Source organism: Salvia miltiorrhiza, chromosome 7 (assembly GCF_028751815.1).
Source record: "Salvia miltiorrhiza cultivar Shanhuang (shh) chromosome 7, IMPLAD_Smil_shh, whole genome shotgun sequence".
Lineage (NCBI taxonomy): Eukaryota > Viridiplantae > Streptophyta > Magnoliopsida > Lamiales > Lamiaceae > Salvia > Salvia miltiorrhiza.
In genome coordinates this window covers 58,134,773-58,150,395 of record NC_080393.1, presented here as the reverse complement: position 1 = coordinate 58,150,395, position 15,623 = coordinate 58,134,773, and the positions used below count along the sequence as shown (strand labels likewise).

General features: G+C 34.6%; 1 protein-coding gene and 1 long non-coding RNA gene across 5 annotated transcripts; both read left to right on the top strand.

Moving 5' to 3' along the window:
- Window positions 1-217: 217 nt before the first annotated feature.
- LOC130995135 (uncharacterized) lies at window positions 218-3,702 on the top strand. Its single transcript, XR_009092063.1, has 3 exons — window positions 218-920; window positions 2,774-2,840; window positions 3,444-3,702. It is a non-coding gene; the product is annotated as an uncharacterized LOC130995135 (long non-coding RNA).
- Window positions 3,703-5,718: 2,016 nt separating this feature from the next.
- Window positions 5,719-13,586, top strand: LOC130995134 (CBS domain-containing protein CBSCBSPB3-like). 4 transcript variants are annotated; one of them, XM_057920281.1, is made up of 14 exons: window positions 5,719-5,919; window positions 8,300-8,465; window positions 8,736-8,868; window positions 8,998-9,174; window positions 10,082-10,157; window positions 10,256-10,369; window positions 10,550-10,616; window positions 10,919-11,024; window positions 11,098-11,156; window positions 12,245-12,351; window positions 12,428-12,489; window positions 12,925-13,010; window positions 13,072-13,161; window positions 13,254-13,586. In XM_057920281.1, the coding sequence occupies exons 1-14, from the start codon at window positions 5,894-5,896 to the stop codon at window positions 13,440-13,442; spliced, it is 1,458 nt and encodes a 485-aa protein (XP_057776264.1). In that variant the 5' UTR covers window positions 5,719-5,893; the 3' UTR covers window positions 13,443-13,586. The 4 variants fall into 4 exon arrangements, with proteins under 4 accessions (XP_057776264.1, XP_057776268.1, XP_057776266.1 ...); XM_057920285.1 differs by having other exon boundaries at window positions 12,928-13,010; window positions 13,112-13,161; window positions 13,254-13,393; XM_057920283.1 differs by having other exon boundaries at window positions 13,112-13,161; window positions 13,254-13,393.
- Window positions 13,587-15,623: the final 2,037 nt, after the last annotated feature.

Sequence of the window (15,623 nt, the reverse complement as noted above, 5' to 3'; positions counted from 1 at the left end):
ATGAATTATCAGCACTGGCACAAGAAACTGAGGATTTGTGACTTACAAACAGAAATAATCTGTAATACCCGGACTTTTGATGACGTGTTTAATTGCTTGAGTTTGAGTAATTAGGGTTTAGATCCCTTGTTTGATTTACTTTGTAAACAGATGAGGAGTTATATGAAGTTTTCTTATTATTTTAAAAATGTTGAGATGTTCTTTTGATGATGTGAGAATGATGTGGGATTTTATATCCGTATTTGAGTTTGAGTATTCAAATAATTCTAGATAATTATTTGAATGAGAACGGTGAACTCGGAAGTGAAATCTGAGTCCGTTAAGACGTTTTTGAAATTTTTGACTTTTTGACGATGAATAGTAAAATACGGCTATTTCGTCTTTTTGTCGACTTTCAAAATCTTACGTGCACGTCGTCGAGAAATATTCTTAGTTTTTCGATACGAGTCCAATAATGAAAGTTTTTATTTTTGGACGACGAGTGAATACTAAATCGGGATTTCTCGATAAACGAACCGAGCTCGTTTATCAGAATTTCGAGAACGAGCTTGCGTTTTCTATATTTATATAGAATTACGAGTGTAATGAAAGTGAGTAGAGGTTGAGAGGGCGAGTAACGAAGAGTATGGGTTGTTAGTCGTTAAAACGAGACGAGACGAGACGAGACGAGACGAGACGAGATATTTAACGACTAAATATCTAACCCTACCCCACCAAAACCACCCCCCAACCGCCCAAGTTCAGTCAAACACTCTTAACTCACGTTGATTTTCAGCCCACACACAACTCACACACACTAACACCTAAAACACACACACCATTCACGCATATACCATTTTTAGCTTGAGCTCAAGCTTTTGAGCTCCGATTTGAGCACCGAGATGAACGCCGATCATCTTTTCGATCACGTATCTAAGTAGGTAAGATCTCTACCTACGTTTTGATGGTTTTCTTTTCGATTTTCGTCGACGTCGAAAAACGTCGATTCTCGACTTTATTTTGAAACGACGTCGGATCGTCGTGAAATTTTAGTATGTTGTTCTTGGGTAGATGTTGAGCATGTTTAATGAAGGGAGTAAGAACGGAACGAACCGTAGCTATGAAACCCATGAGGGCAGCCCCGTTTTTCACATATTAGCTTGTCTTTCGATTTTTGTTTGATCGTTTTGACTTGATAATTGTGCTTAGGGGTATGCTAGAATCGATATATATTAAATTCGTATTTTTCCAAGCACGAAAATTGTATAAATTTTTAGGGTATGATTATTTAAATTCGTGAAGTTTGAGACGTTGCATAATGAATATTATTGCGTATATGTGTTCTACGATATCACATGAGCATGCTAATTGATTTACAATTTATGGATGATAATTGTTGAACGAAATTAAAACTGGAATTCTGTCAAAATTTTACAGCAGTTTCAAGCTTATGTTTCGATGAGTTTTCATTGCTTGATGGCTCTGAAATTTTAGTATGTTTATCTATGATATGTGTATTTCGTTGCTGCAAAATTTCATGTCTTTTGGATGATGTTTGCTATTTTAAAGATATTTTGAAAAATCCTTGACAGAATCTGTCAACTATTGGTAGACTTCACAAAAACGTTTATATCTATTAATCCATGAAGGATTTTGCATCACCGTTTTTTTTAAACGAAACTAGACTTCAATACTTTTCTAAAAACATAAGATTTCGATTTTTATGACCTCTGAAACAAAGCAGTTTATTATTTCAAAAATGCCCTGTTCTGCTATCATATTTGTCCAACAGTAAAAGTGTATGAGTTTCATTGTTTATTTGGCAGATCATATGAACGTTTTCTCTTGTGAAATTTTAACCAAATCTTCAAGGATACCTTTAGTTTTGGATGATTAAATTTGATGGAATTTTATTAAGGTTTGCCTTGGTTTCTAATGGCCTAAACAAAATTGGCAGAAACTGTCAATCTTTGACAGCCTGCACTAAAAGAGCAATATCTCCAAAAACCTTTAACCTTTTTGGTTAACTACCATTTTTAGAGTGAACTACACTTCATGAAGTTTTTGAGATCAATTGGTATGAGAGTTTATGATGATTGAGTTGGTTGTTATGAATTTTTAAAGATGACACAAAAACAGCAAAACTTTCTAGAAAACAACTTGATTATATTTGTTTTGATGGATGATACGATATGACTAAATGGTGTGAGTTGTGAGAGTTATGATTAACGCACATAAATATTGGTATCTGACACTCGAACAATTGGTGTCGAGTATAAATGATAGTTTACTGATAAAGAGTTTTGATGATTTTGAATTGTTTGGTTTGCGTTGAAAAGATGTCAAGATGTTAAGTTTTGAGTCGAGAGACGAGTTCACGTAGTGAGATTCACGCGTTGAAATCTCGTGGCTGACATTATATATGAATAGGTCATGCCAAAATTTTTAGTGAAATTAGAATTTGAGCATAGTCAATTCTTGTTGACCCGTGACTCAAATACATGCCTAATGGAAAGTTTAACTTTCTAATCGGTTAATTAGACGAGATGAGAGCGAATAGATCTGCTAAGAAAGTGGACTTTTCGATGTGTTAAATATTTCTTTTAATTGAAGAGCTGCTAATTATAACATAAGGATGTTATAATTAATGAGTAATGACGAGAGATAATAATTGTTATATTGATTAACAATCAAGAGAGATGAACATTAGAGATACTAATGTTTCATAAAAGAGATTAGATTATTGATCGAGGTTTCTTTTATAACTTCTCATCAATTCTTCATAACAATGAAGGTCCTTTTGGGAAGTAACGACTTGAGGGAGAGAGTGACGTTACTCATTGATACAGAGACACAACGAGGTGGGCATTACTTTTACTATACGTATATAGAGATCCCCTACGTATCGTAGGCCTCTTATACGAATGAATGCATGAGATGATCTAACAGTTAATTTCAGTTTCATATATATCAAATGAGTTTAAATGTTACATTCAAACAAGTTATTTCATGACAAAATCTTTGAGTTAAAGTTATTTCAAGTATTGTCTTGCCATAAAATGTTTCAATTTTAGTATGATATCTATCTGCTTTGGCTTTGCCAATGATGCAATCGAATTCGGGTCCTGAGCAGTTGATAGCTATCCTGCCAGGACTAGTGTACACCAGTGACCGTGAGTCATCTAGCGGGTTCGCCGGTCAAGTGACCGTGAGAGGTGGCCACCTCTCCGGCACAAAGTTCCAGATATGATAGATTACAAAAGAACTTAGTCTGATCAGACGAACTTTAAGAATCACAAATGAACTTAGTAAGCTTGGGCCTTTTTAGCGAAAAAACTCCCTTGCTGTACTGTTTATGATGGCATGACAATTTACAGTTTTGAAGCATGTATTTTTATACCTAGGCATACGTGCCCACTGAGTGCTTTTGTACTCAGCCCTGCATATGTTTTCTAAATGTGCAGGTTGAGCTGATGTGATGATGGTGCTGCAATGAGCGGAGTCTCCAGGGTTGTTAATAAATAGTTAACCTGTCTAGAATATGTCTTCATACATATGTCTAGCTACTTTCCGCTGCAAGATGTTGTTGATGTTATAGTATGTTATGTCATACTTTGAGTCTTAAGAGAATGGTTTCATATGATGTATAACTTGATTAATGATATTAATTAAGTTTTATGCTGTCTTTCATAGACTGTTTTCAATTGAGTATTAATGAATAAAAATGACGACTTTTATTAAGATGAGTAAGTTTTACGGCTATAAATGACGCCCCTTTTCTTCCCCTTCTTCTTTAACCCCATCCCTAGTCGTGGATCACTCGGCCTAACTATCCCTAGTTAGGGCGGGCTGTGACATAATCGTATATGTATAAGCACTAAAACCGAAGGTTTCATCATTCGCTTTGATGAGTGAGCCCAAGCAAGCTCCGACAATCAACAGGATCAAATAATCTACTGCTTGTGTTTTTGCCTCTCGCAGTAGCTGCATACCAACCCTGTGAAATTAATTAGATAGAAAAACGAGAGTGAATTTCATGGAGATAAACATTTATTTAAGAGGTAAACAGAAAATTAAATACAATTTTAGAGCATCAATAGTTTTCAGGTACAACATAAACAACCAAGACTAGTAGCTATATTTTTTCATCACAATATCTAATTATTTATATATCTTCCTAATGAAGAAACAAGAAACTAGTACTGTTCTTTTCTTCAAACAAATAGTAGTTGATGCAGTGTGCAAATTGTGTTAGAATAGAGTAAGACTTGAACAAGAGCAATACCTTAATTGAAACCGCAACTACGACACCAGCTGCCACAAGAAAGCATCCCATAATTTGGTTCAAATAGTATCTTTTACCCAACAGGAGGCTAGAAAAGACCAGTTGCCAAGCCAAGAATGTCTTGCACACACAAATCACTTATGGCTATAAGTATTTAATTCCAGAATAAACAAGTTAGTACAGTCAACAACACTTTTAATTTGCTAGATTGGATAGTTTGTATCAATTAATCATTCCTTGTAAATGTAGATCAAAGTTGCTACTACGTACATCATTCAATTTTGTATTGGAACGAAATAAATACAACTTGTCGAATTGCATATCAAATCTGCAGATAATTACATTGCTAAAATCTAAAAATCGACAATATTTCAGATAAAGAGTAGTTGATGTAATTTACTCATTTTTTATTCAACACCATCTCTTGCAGCCATGCTTCCGGGACCAGCCATACAAATCTGCTACCACGTACATCATTCAATATTACATTGTATAAGTTATAGTAATTTAAAATTTTAAAATAATTTTTTGTATACTTCCTCAATACTCTCTTTATTGTTTTTCTTAATCCTCTCTCCTTAATGACATGTTTACTTTTTTATGCTATATTTTTCTTCGATATATGTATTTATTTTTATTTTGTGTTTTTAAATGGAAAATAAGTAAATAGCATATTTTTTGCTTTACTTGTTTTTTTTTATAATTATAACAGTTTAGAATGTAACAAAGGTGAATGAAAATATATTGGTTCATAATATAACTATTTTTCTAAATATTTTTTTTTGTATTAATTTTAATACAACTTTGTAGATAGTAAATAGTTATATAAATATAATTTCAAATATTAGTTATATTTTTGTATCAAATATGACGTATAATAATAATAATTTATCAAATAATTTTTAATTATTTAATAATTATTACTATCATTAAACTTTATATAAAGTTGAAAATTTGATGTTTTCAAATTTGAGTTTTTTGATTAATTCTTGTTCATTATATTATTTTATTTTTTTAAAAAATTTAGTATTTGTTCATATTTTTTACTCTCTTTAATATTTATATTATTTATTTATTTATATAAACATTTCGTTTAATTTCTATATTTGCCTTGCATCGCACGGACGGGCATACTAGTGCTATAATAATGGAGAGAGACTCTTTCAAAAAAAATTAATGGAGATAGACAGAGCCGCCGAATTTCTTAAAAGGAGTTGATTTTGGGGTTTTGGGGGGCTTGGGATTTGGGAATTCATATAAAAATATCTGAAGGGGGCACCGATTAAGTTTGGGCTTGAGAAGTATACATAACTAATAAAAAAAAAAAATTAGTTGTGGGGGCACGTGCCCCCATGGTAGGAAACGTGTGTCTGTGTATAGTATGGTAGGAAATTCATCGAATGGGACTCTAATTATCCTCAAAAAAAGAAAAAGAAAATGGACTCTATTCGTAGGAGGAGAAGTATATAAAAGAAGAAGTATATAAAAGATAATAGTGGTGTGAGGAAACAAGTCTCGGGAGAGATAGCCAGAGGGTATAGAGCTTGCCAGATTGCCAGAGAGGCGCAACAGATAGTGGTGTGAGGAAACAAAGCCTCGAGAGAGATACCAGAGGGTTTAGAGATCGACATGGCCGAGTCGCGCATCCCTGTTATGTTAGTTTTTCTGAATTTGCGTGCTTATTATTTGGAATGAGATCTGTTATGTCAGTGTTTCTGAATTTGTAGACTTATTATTTGGTTTCTGAATTTGGTATATTATATGGAATGAGATTTGAGTGGTGGTCTTTTTTTTTTTTTTTTTTTTTTTTTAAAGAAAAATGAGATTTGACTTATGTTATTGTTATGTTGGTGTTATTTGTCCAATTAATTGGTTAATATGTGTGTTATTGTGTAAAAGTGTTTAATATGTTAATTAAAATTGTTGTCATACTGTAAACCTTAGCCCGTGTGTCATTCTTCTCAAACCTCATTCAGAGGGTGTTTGGCTAAGCTTTTTTTAAAGAGCTTATAAGCTCTTGGAGCTTATAAGATGTTTCAAAAGTTTATAAAATGTACTCCCTCCGTCCCAGCTTTTTGTATCCACTTTTAGTAGTAAATACTACTAAAAGTGGATACAAAAAGCTGGGACGGAGGGAGTAATTTTTAAGAGCTTATAAGTTGTCAAAGTGTTTGGATAATTGAGCATATAAGTTAGAGAGTGAATTTTTTGCTAAAGAGAGAAAAAAAAAATTTAGAGAGAGAAAATCGAAGAAAAATGAACATAAATGATATATGATGAAAATAATAAATTATAGTTGAAAAATAATTGTAAAATGATTGTTGCATATGAGATTATAAAAAAATAAGTTGGGGTAGAGGAACTTATTTTTTTGGGAATTTATAAGCTCTTGGAGCTTATTTTTGGAGCTTATAATCTGTTTATGAGCTTATTTTGCCAAACATTTTGAAGAAGCTTGTAAGTTGTTTTAAGGAGCTTATAAGCTTAGCCAAACACCCTCTCAATCATCACCGCTGACTCCGAAGCTATTCACGCACTTGTGCGCTGCTGGCCGCGCCTACATCAATTGGCAGGATCCAGGGATGTCAATTAGGGATAGCAATCGGGTACGATGGGTACGGATAGTGACTATCCATACTCATATCCACGAACTAAATGGATAGTGGTTTTTAACCACGAAACTATCCATAGATATCAAATGGTATCCAAACCCGCCACCCGCGGATACCCGCTACCCGTCGGGTATTCGCCACCCGCTATCCGTCGGATACCCGCCATCCACTATCTATTGAATACCCGCAAAATAAAATTTAATTATAAATTTATAACAAATTTAAAGGGTAATTGACGGGTATTTCACGGGTAATTGACGGGTATTTTTGCGGATATTTTTCGCGGGTAAACGGGTTTCGCAAGTATGGATAATAAGTATCAAAACTCATACCCACGAACTAAATGGAACTAAATGGATAGTGAATTGCAACCACGAAACTATCCGTGGATATCAAATGCCTCTCAAACCCACCATAATAGGTTCGGGTTTTTGCGGGTATTAATTACCCGCGGGTAAATTGCCATCCCTAATGTCAATCGGGCCAATCCACTCGGTTTCGGGTTACTTTTGGTTCAGACTAGTCGGTTCTTTTTTTTTTATTTTTCGGGCTAAAATTTTTCGACCCTAACTCGGGCTAGCCCGTTCGGGCCCGTAAGTTTACGATTTTTTAATATTTATTTTTTTATAGATAATCATATTCTTGTAACAAAAATATGTCTTGTTTTTTAGATTAAGACTTTTCGTCTTGTTTTAGATACAAAAATTAGTGTTATTTTAACGTAAGTTTACACAATGTCTAACTTTAACTTCATTTTCGATAAAAATTGTATGGAGATTTAACATAAATGATTATCTTTCGTTGACTTTTATATCATAGAAGTTTGTTATTAACCGTTGAAAAAAATTAAAGCATATTCTATAAGCATCAAAATGTTATTATCGAATTAAAAAGTAAAGTATTGAAGTTTAAAAATCAATTATTAAGAAAGTATTTGGTTAATCGGGCCAACCCTATCGGGCTCGGGCCATTCGGGATAAATTTTTTTGGGCTAAAAATTTTCAACCTTAACCTTCATTTTTTATCAGTCTATTCGGGTCGAACCGTCGGTTTTGGGCTTTTTTAACATCCCTAGCAGGATCTATTGTTTTTTAATTATTGGGAATTAATTGGTATCCGGTGATTTTGTAGTTGGGAAGTAAATTAAGTAATTGTTGATTTTATGTCTATAAATTATAATGCTTTAGGATAATAGGAATTTTAAAATTGATTATTAATGGCTATTGACATGAATATGTCAGACCCATGAATTATGGACTTTTAGTATATACTAGTATATAATATATAATAAATAAAAAATAAAAACGTATTTTTGACGTATCATATCTTGATTTTTGAAAATTGACGTATTTTCATTCTCATATAGTGATTATATTTCTTTGCTTGGTCAATTGACATGATTGAGTTATATATGTACATGTAGTGGTGAGGGAGAGAGAACATTGAAGAATCTTCAATTATCCAAGAAACTCACAGTTTCCGAAGGGACGACTGTACTAGATGTCTGTAAAAGAATGGCGGCCATATGTGTAGATGCTGTTCTGGTGAATGATACTAATAATTTGGTTTCAGGAATCGTCACTGATAAGGTAATATTATGAGAGATAATAATATGAGCTGTGTGTAGTCGTCATATTATTCCTTACTCTTTCTTTTGTTTGTTTTCTAGTTTTATTGCATATGCTAATGCAAAATTGAAGTTTGAAAGTAAAGATCTGAGAGCAGTTTTATTGCATATGTTGTATTTGTGTATATGTACGTATATATCTTGGAATATATATCTCTGAAATCAATTGAATTAAAATATGTATCAATATCTCCTTGTTTGTTAGTTATATTGGTTCATTTTTGGTGCACAGGACATTATGACTAGGGTTGTAGCAAAGCAATTGAAACCCGACCGGACATTAATTTCAGAAGTTATGACAAGAGACCGATCTATTGTGAGCTCAAGTGCTCCGATTATTGAAGCTTTGCAGATAACGGTCATAGGTTACCTTTTCCTTTGCTTGTTGCTTGCTCTTAATTGCCTAAGAAGTTTTTGTGTTTCACAAAGAAACGCAATATTCCATTGTCTAGTTACTTTCTTATACTCGACATTTCCTTTTACTTTTTTAACAGGGAATTGTAGGCATCTTCCGGTTTTTGAGAGCGATCAAATCATAGCCCTGTTAGATATTACTAGTTGCCTTGATGATACCATATTAAGTATAGAGAAATATGTCAAGAAGAAAAGTGTTATGACAGCAAGAGTGTATGAACAAGGACATGAACATCGATATGGAAACGACTTACCTGGTTAGTTTATTATTCTTGTCAGTGTTTATTTGTAATATCAGTTTGCATGTATTCCAATGAAAAAAATATCTCCTTAGGGTTAGAGAACACATATTCAATGCATATTTGCTGTAAATATTGGAGTCATATTGGGAAGCTCAGTACTAGAATTCTAACTAAAGTGAAGATCTACTTAGTGTTAGAGAACACAACTTACTTGCATATGTTCACTTTCTGCTAGCCCTATCTTTCATAGGTATATTAATTTGTGGTTGCTTATTACATGTCTGTAAGGAACATTTCTTGTAATAGATATGCATGATAACCTTGTCGTAGTAAAATTAAGTTGTATTGTGTCCTTACAATGCAATGGAATGCTATGAACTAGAGAGTTATTAAAGTTAAAAGTTGGATAAAGTTACATATCATACAACTTAGATTGACATGTTCATTTTTTTTAATTGGGTTGATTAGTGAAGATGATATACGACACTATGTTTGGTAGCAGTGGATCCAAAGTCCAAACTAGTTCATATTCAAGCTTTTTGCTTAGATTCAAGGACCTAAACGTTTGCTAGTTCAAACTTCCATGTGGGCTCTTTTGAAGTAAATTTATCATGAGAAAAAAAGGATAAGACAAATATTTTCCCTTTAAATTCCTTCTTTCTTTCCCCTCATTTTCTACAAAAGAAAATTTCACTCTTTCTCATTTCTCTTTTTCACCCAAAGAGTAATAATATAATTCATCTATTTTTTTGATGTGATAATATTATCCCTTTAAAGGAATTGTAAATACTATCTTATTTTGTTTTGCCACTAATGAATGCTTCTTATGTTTTCACTTGATTGGTTTGCTATTTTTGATTTGTATAAAGGTCTGTAATTTTGACAAGAGATTCTGTTTCTATTGTTTGTATTTATGTTTTAGAAATAGCAGCTTTCGAGGGCATTCGTGACCGCTTGTTCAGATCTTCTATATCTACTATTATTTTGGAGCCTTATAGGTAAGAAGGTGTACTTCCTAAGGTTTATATTTCGTTTGAGATGGGACAATCAGTTTTTCAGTATTGCTTATGCTACTCTATTTATATCGTTTATTCAGGGTTGCAACTGTATCACCTTCAGACACAGTTTATGTTGCTGCTAAAAAAATGCGGGATTCATGGGTCAATTATGTTCTTATTATGACAGGAAACAACATTCGCGGGATACTCACGTACTATCTTTGATCAAAAATCTCTAATTGTCTTTATATACTTTAGGAATGTGAAAGAATGTCTCTTGATTGTCATTTTATCTTTCCAAAATGATTTATAATGATTTTGTTCATTTTTAAAAAAAATTAACTTTTTCTATTTATGCTTTTCTTTTCACTTTTTGGTTTTTGGTTTTTCAGTTCAAAAGATATTCTTATGCGCGTTGTGGCCCAGAACCTCTCTCCTGAGGTTACTCTAGTGGAGAAGGTTTGACTACTTATTTTCTTAGTGCTCCAACTTGTAGATCATACATTATCTTTGCAGAAGGTGGCATAAATATTTGATCTTTATTGATATGATTTAGCCACCACTTGCGAAGCTGCCTTTGCACCTTAATGTAATTCAGATTAAATGAATTTTTGCTATGACCCCTTGAAGTTTGGAGTGATACTTTTACACTAGTTTGAATTTTACTGGAAGTGGGGCGGTTAACCCTAACTTTCATCTTATAATCATTGTTTGATTTTTTGGTTTTGACTTCTTGTTCCTTCGTGTTATTTGGTCTCTAGGTTATGACACCCGACCCTAAATGCACAACACTAGATACAACTATTCTTGAAGTACTGTACATAATGCGTGATGGGAAATTTGCACCTCTTCCTGTTGTTGACAAAGGTCAGTACTAGTTTTCTATCTGTGAATGTGTGCACTGTTTATTATATAGAAACAATGACATTTTCCTTTGCAGATGGAAATGTTGCAGCTTGTGTTGATGTTTTGCAGATAACTAAGAGAGTAATTTATGAGGTAAAGTTCCTTCCTGATTGGCCTATATCAAGTGTCTCTGCATTTTTGTATTTTGTTGTTTCTTTTTGGCGTGATTTTATTGATTTCATTTTGTTGTTTATTAAGACAACTGTTCAGTGTACCTCTATATTTGGGTGTATTGCCAAAACTTGAGTAGTAATTCATTCATGCAAGACAAGGCAAGCTTGTCTTGTTTGTTATGAGCCTGGGCTTATTGTATTTTACTTCATTTAAAGAGCTTCATATATAAATTGAACTATTTGACAATTCATTAAAAGAAATAGGTTTTGTTCTCTAAAGGCTACCATGTATTTGCCAAAATTTGTGATTTTCATCCGTGGGATAAGTTTAATTATATGTATCGTATGTTTATCAAGTGAAAGTATAAAATATCATATTTAGTGTCAAACAATATTTAATGAGATCTCACAAGCTTGCTCACAAGTCATGTGCCAAGTATGCCAAATATCTCTGATGGTTCCCCATCCTAATATGATTGCAGCTTATTTATACTCAAAAGGATACCCCATCCTGATTTTGAGGTTAACTGAAGTCGGATATATGCATTTATCTTTTAAGTCATGCATATAAAATAGAGCTTCTTGTCTTCATTCTCTATCAAGTATCATCTTTGTATCTCTCGTATTTTTCATCAATATTCTTCTCAACTTGTGTTTCTTAAGTGACTGAACTTTATCCTGAGAAAAGTAAGGTGTTGGTTACTGCACAAATAATATTCATTTTGTAAAAATGTAAACCAGATACCTTTACTTTCTTAAGTTTTGTAAGATAGAAAACTTTGGTCCACAATTTTGTTGTCCGCCAAAAGTTGTATATTCTTGGTGGATGGTGTGGGGGTAAACCACATCATCAAAAAGAGAGAGAATATATTAGATTGGTAAGCGCAGCACCAAGTCATATGTAACTAGTGGTGATGATGTGGCAAGAAATGATTGGTTGAATTGTTGTACAACATAAGATATTGATAATTATAGAGATATCTGCTAATTCAAAAAGTGAACATTGTAGTAGTGTAGAGATGTTATTTCTCAAGAGCAAAAATTACATGCTTTCCATTTTTCTTCTAGCTCGAGAATATCTTAGTTGCATCTACTGAGGCTGCGATTACGGTGATGGAAACGCTTATGGATTCAAAACTTATATTGAAGCCCTCTGATGATGGTGACACTCAAAGGTCTTGCTTACCATTGTTTAGTATATTGATGACGGTGAAACATATATACTAATCATTTGCATTCTCTTTTATACAGTAAGATGACATTTTTTTTCAAACTCAAAGACCATAAAGGATGTGTGCACAGATTTAATTTGGGTGAGTAAAGCTTATATGCTACCTTGCTTTTTTCTTTAACTTTTGCTTTCCCTGACTTGTGAAATCTCTTGGTATCATTTGGAATTTTCTGTTATTTGGAATTGTATGTCTTTTCTATAAAGCATTATAGCAAAGTGTGATAATAGATACCTATAATTTTTTGCGGATGGTTCTTTATTGAAAATGGACTTTGAGGATAGCTAAATGTATTCTCTCTATGAAATGCTATGCATGCTTTTAAAGTTGAAGTGATTGTGATCTTTGATTTACTTATGAAGTATCGATGGTGATGTGTTTAACGTCGTACTTACAGTCTGGTTGATCTTAATGAGAGATTTAGATGCATGGTTACTACTTGTTATTGTTTTAATAGAGATGTGTATAGCATAAGAGCTTTTATTTGTTCTAAGATATCTGTCTCTTTCTCTTCCTAAGCAGTCACAGATAATTTGGCTAAACTTGCTTCTGCTGTTATGCAACGGGCGGGTGTATATGATGATCAAAAGGGCTTTCAACTTTTGGTGGGTAGTAGATTTCTTTAATTTTGACGTTAATGGTTTTCCTATGCATATTATCTTTTAGTATGAAGATGATGAAGGTGACAAAATTGTGCTGACAACGGATGGAGATTTGGTTGCTGCTGTTTCCCAAGCAAAATCTATGGGTCATAAGGTAAGTGAAATCTGCTAGTGATCATATTCATGATTCGAAGTAACAAGTGTATGGTTATATTTTCATTTGATGTCATGTCTTTAACTCCCCAGGTCTTGAGGATACATTTGCAGTACTATGATTCGAGACAGGAAATGAAGGAGCTGTCATCCACCACCATGACTACAATAGAGCGGAGTGAAGAAACTCTGACTACAGCAGAGCGGAGTGGTTGGGCCATACTTACAGTAGTTGTCGTCGTTGGGTTCTTAGCTATCTACTTATTTTTCAAGCTGAGTTGAGCTAAGGCAATAAAGTGGCCTATATGATTCGAGTCAAGAAACAGCCCATGTAACCCTCCAGTGATTAAATTATAAGAGTAAAGGCTATTCAGTTTCAGTAGAACTGCACCACAATAGCAACCTTAAGGTTGCATATTATACACTGAGGTGTTTCAGAAATAGATGCCAAAGATTTTCGTCAAAGTAAGTATTCACAAAAAGTATCAACAGCAGACAACGTATTGTCTTTGAAACTATGCCCAACAGAACAAGTATTTATGATCGGCATAAGTTATTTATTGTTAATTGCACTAAAAATTATATAATAATTAAAAAATGCAAATAGAATCATAAAAATTGATATAAAAAATTAAAGAAAAAATTATAATTTGTTCAAAGAATAGATGAATTTAAATAATAATACCTTATTCATTCTAAATTTAGTTTTGATTGATTTTTCTATCCTAAATTAAAGAGACATAATCTTTAATTTAAGATGCATATTGAATATGTTTCCATAAATCAAATTTCACGATTTCAAAATCTTTCTCCCTTTCTCCCATTTGCATAGAGGTTGGGATTGAGATGGTATGCGTGTGAGTGCTAGTAGACTTAGTGCTCGTTTGGCTCAAGTAGAGCAATGGAAAGGGAATGGAATCAAATAAAGGAGTGGAATGGTAACAATAACAATTACTTTTATTGAGTGTTTGGTTTAACAATGGAAATAAATCATTAGTAAGGGATTCCCTTTCTTTTGTTTCCCCTCTATTTTGAGGGGTAACAAATTGGGTGATTGGGTTACCCTCAAGTAAGGGTAATGATTATCTCATTACCCAAACCAAACAACAAGTAATGGATTCAATTACTTGATTCCCTTTCCAACCTCTAAAAACACCCAACCAAACGTGGGCTTACACATAAACAGAGAGAGAGAGAGAGAGAGAGAGAGAGAGACCTGAAGCCATAAACGAAGAACAAGAAACAATGAGACCAAAATATTGGACATGGGCTGGAATAATATATACAGTGATAGTGATAGTGATAGTGATGAGTTGTTGAAATTCAAGTGTTTTTGACATAGTAAAACGCTTAAACATCCGCAGGGGTTTAACAAAGCTTTATTAGCGAAGCAAGCGTGGGCACTATCAAGTTCCCAGACTCTTTAGTGGCGAGAAGTGACGTAGTCAGGATTTTGTTTTAGGGGACCCAATTTGTAGTAATTTTAAAATAATATAAATGTAAGTTAAAAATAAAATTTAATTTTTTATCAATTTATTTTAAGTATATAATGCATCGTTTAAAAATAATGTTGGGTATCTTCGCCTAGCCAGGGTTACACCACTTGGTTCTCGAACCTCCTGTCTCCCCCACTCGTGCTCAAGCACTTGATCTTCCCTGCTCGGGGTGACTTCCCTGCTCGCCGCGATTTCTCTGGCGCCTCCGACTCCGCTGGACTGGAATCGGCTCTGCTGGAATCCGCTGCACTGGAGGACGCGACTCCGCTGGACTGGAGAGGCGACTCCGCTGGACTTGAACCCGCTGGCCTGGAACCCGCTGGCCTCGATCCCGCTGGACTGGAACTCGCTGGCCTCGATCCCGCTGGACTGGAACCCGCTGGCCTCGATCCCGCTGGACTGGAACCCGCTGGCCTGGAACCCGCTGGCCTCGATCCCGCTGAATTGGAACCCGCTGGCCTCGGTTCCTCTGGCGCCGGTTCCTCTGGCTTCTCGGTTCCTCTGGCGCCGATCCCTCTGGCCTTCTCGATTCCTCTGGTCTTCTCGATTCCTCTATCGCCGATCCCTCTGGCCTTCTCGGTTCCTCTGGCGCCGATCCCTCTGGCCTTCTCGATTCCTCTGGCGTCGATCCCTCTGGCCTTCTCGATTCCTCTGGTGCCGATCCCTCTAGCCTTCTCGATTCCTCTGGTCTTCTCCACTTCTCTGCAACACACAAAGACAAGCAGAAAGTAAAAGGGAAACAAGGGAAAGTCAGAGGAAAGAAAGACAAGGAAAGTTAGAGAAGGGGAAAAGGTGTCCTTGGGACACAGGGGCTCAGATTTTCCCCCTTATATTCAGCAACCCTTGCGGCAGCTGAATGATCAAGACCAGGGATGGACGACGGAGCAGCTTCTCAGATCTCAACAGAACCGCCAACAGCAGGAGCCAAGTTCAGAACTCCGGCGGCTCAGATCTACTCAGGTAACCA

Excerpts from the sequence above, each read along its gene's own strand:
- LOC130995134 (XM_057920281.1), top strand. The coding sequence starts at position 5,894 with ATGGCCGAGTCGCGCATCCCTGTTAT. Across the intron at positions 10,617-10,918 it reads AGGTTACTCTAGTGGAGAAG|GTTATGACACCCGACCCTAA; the intron begins GTTTGACTACTT and ends TTTGGTCTCTAG. Across the intron at positions 13,011-13,071 it reads AAAAGGGCTTTCAACTTTTG|TATGAAGATGATGAAGGTGA; the intron begins GTGGGTAGTAGA and ends ATTATCTTTTAG.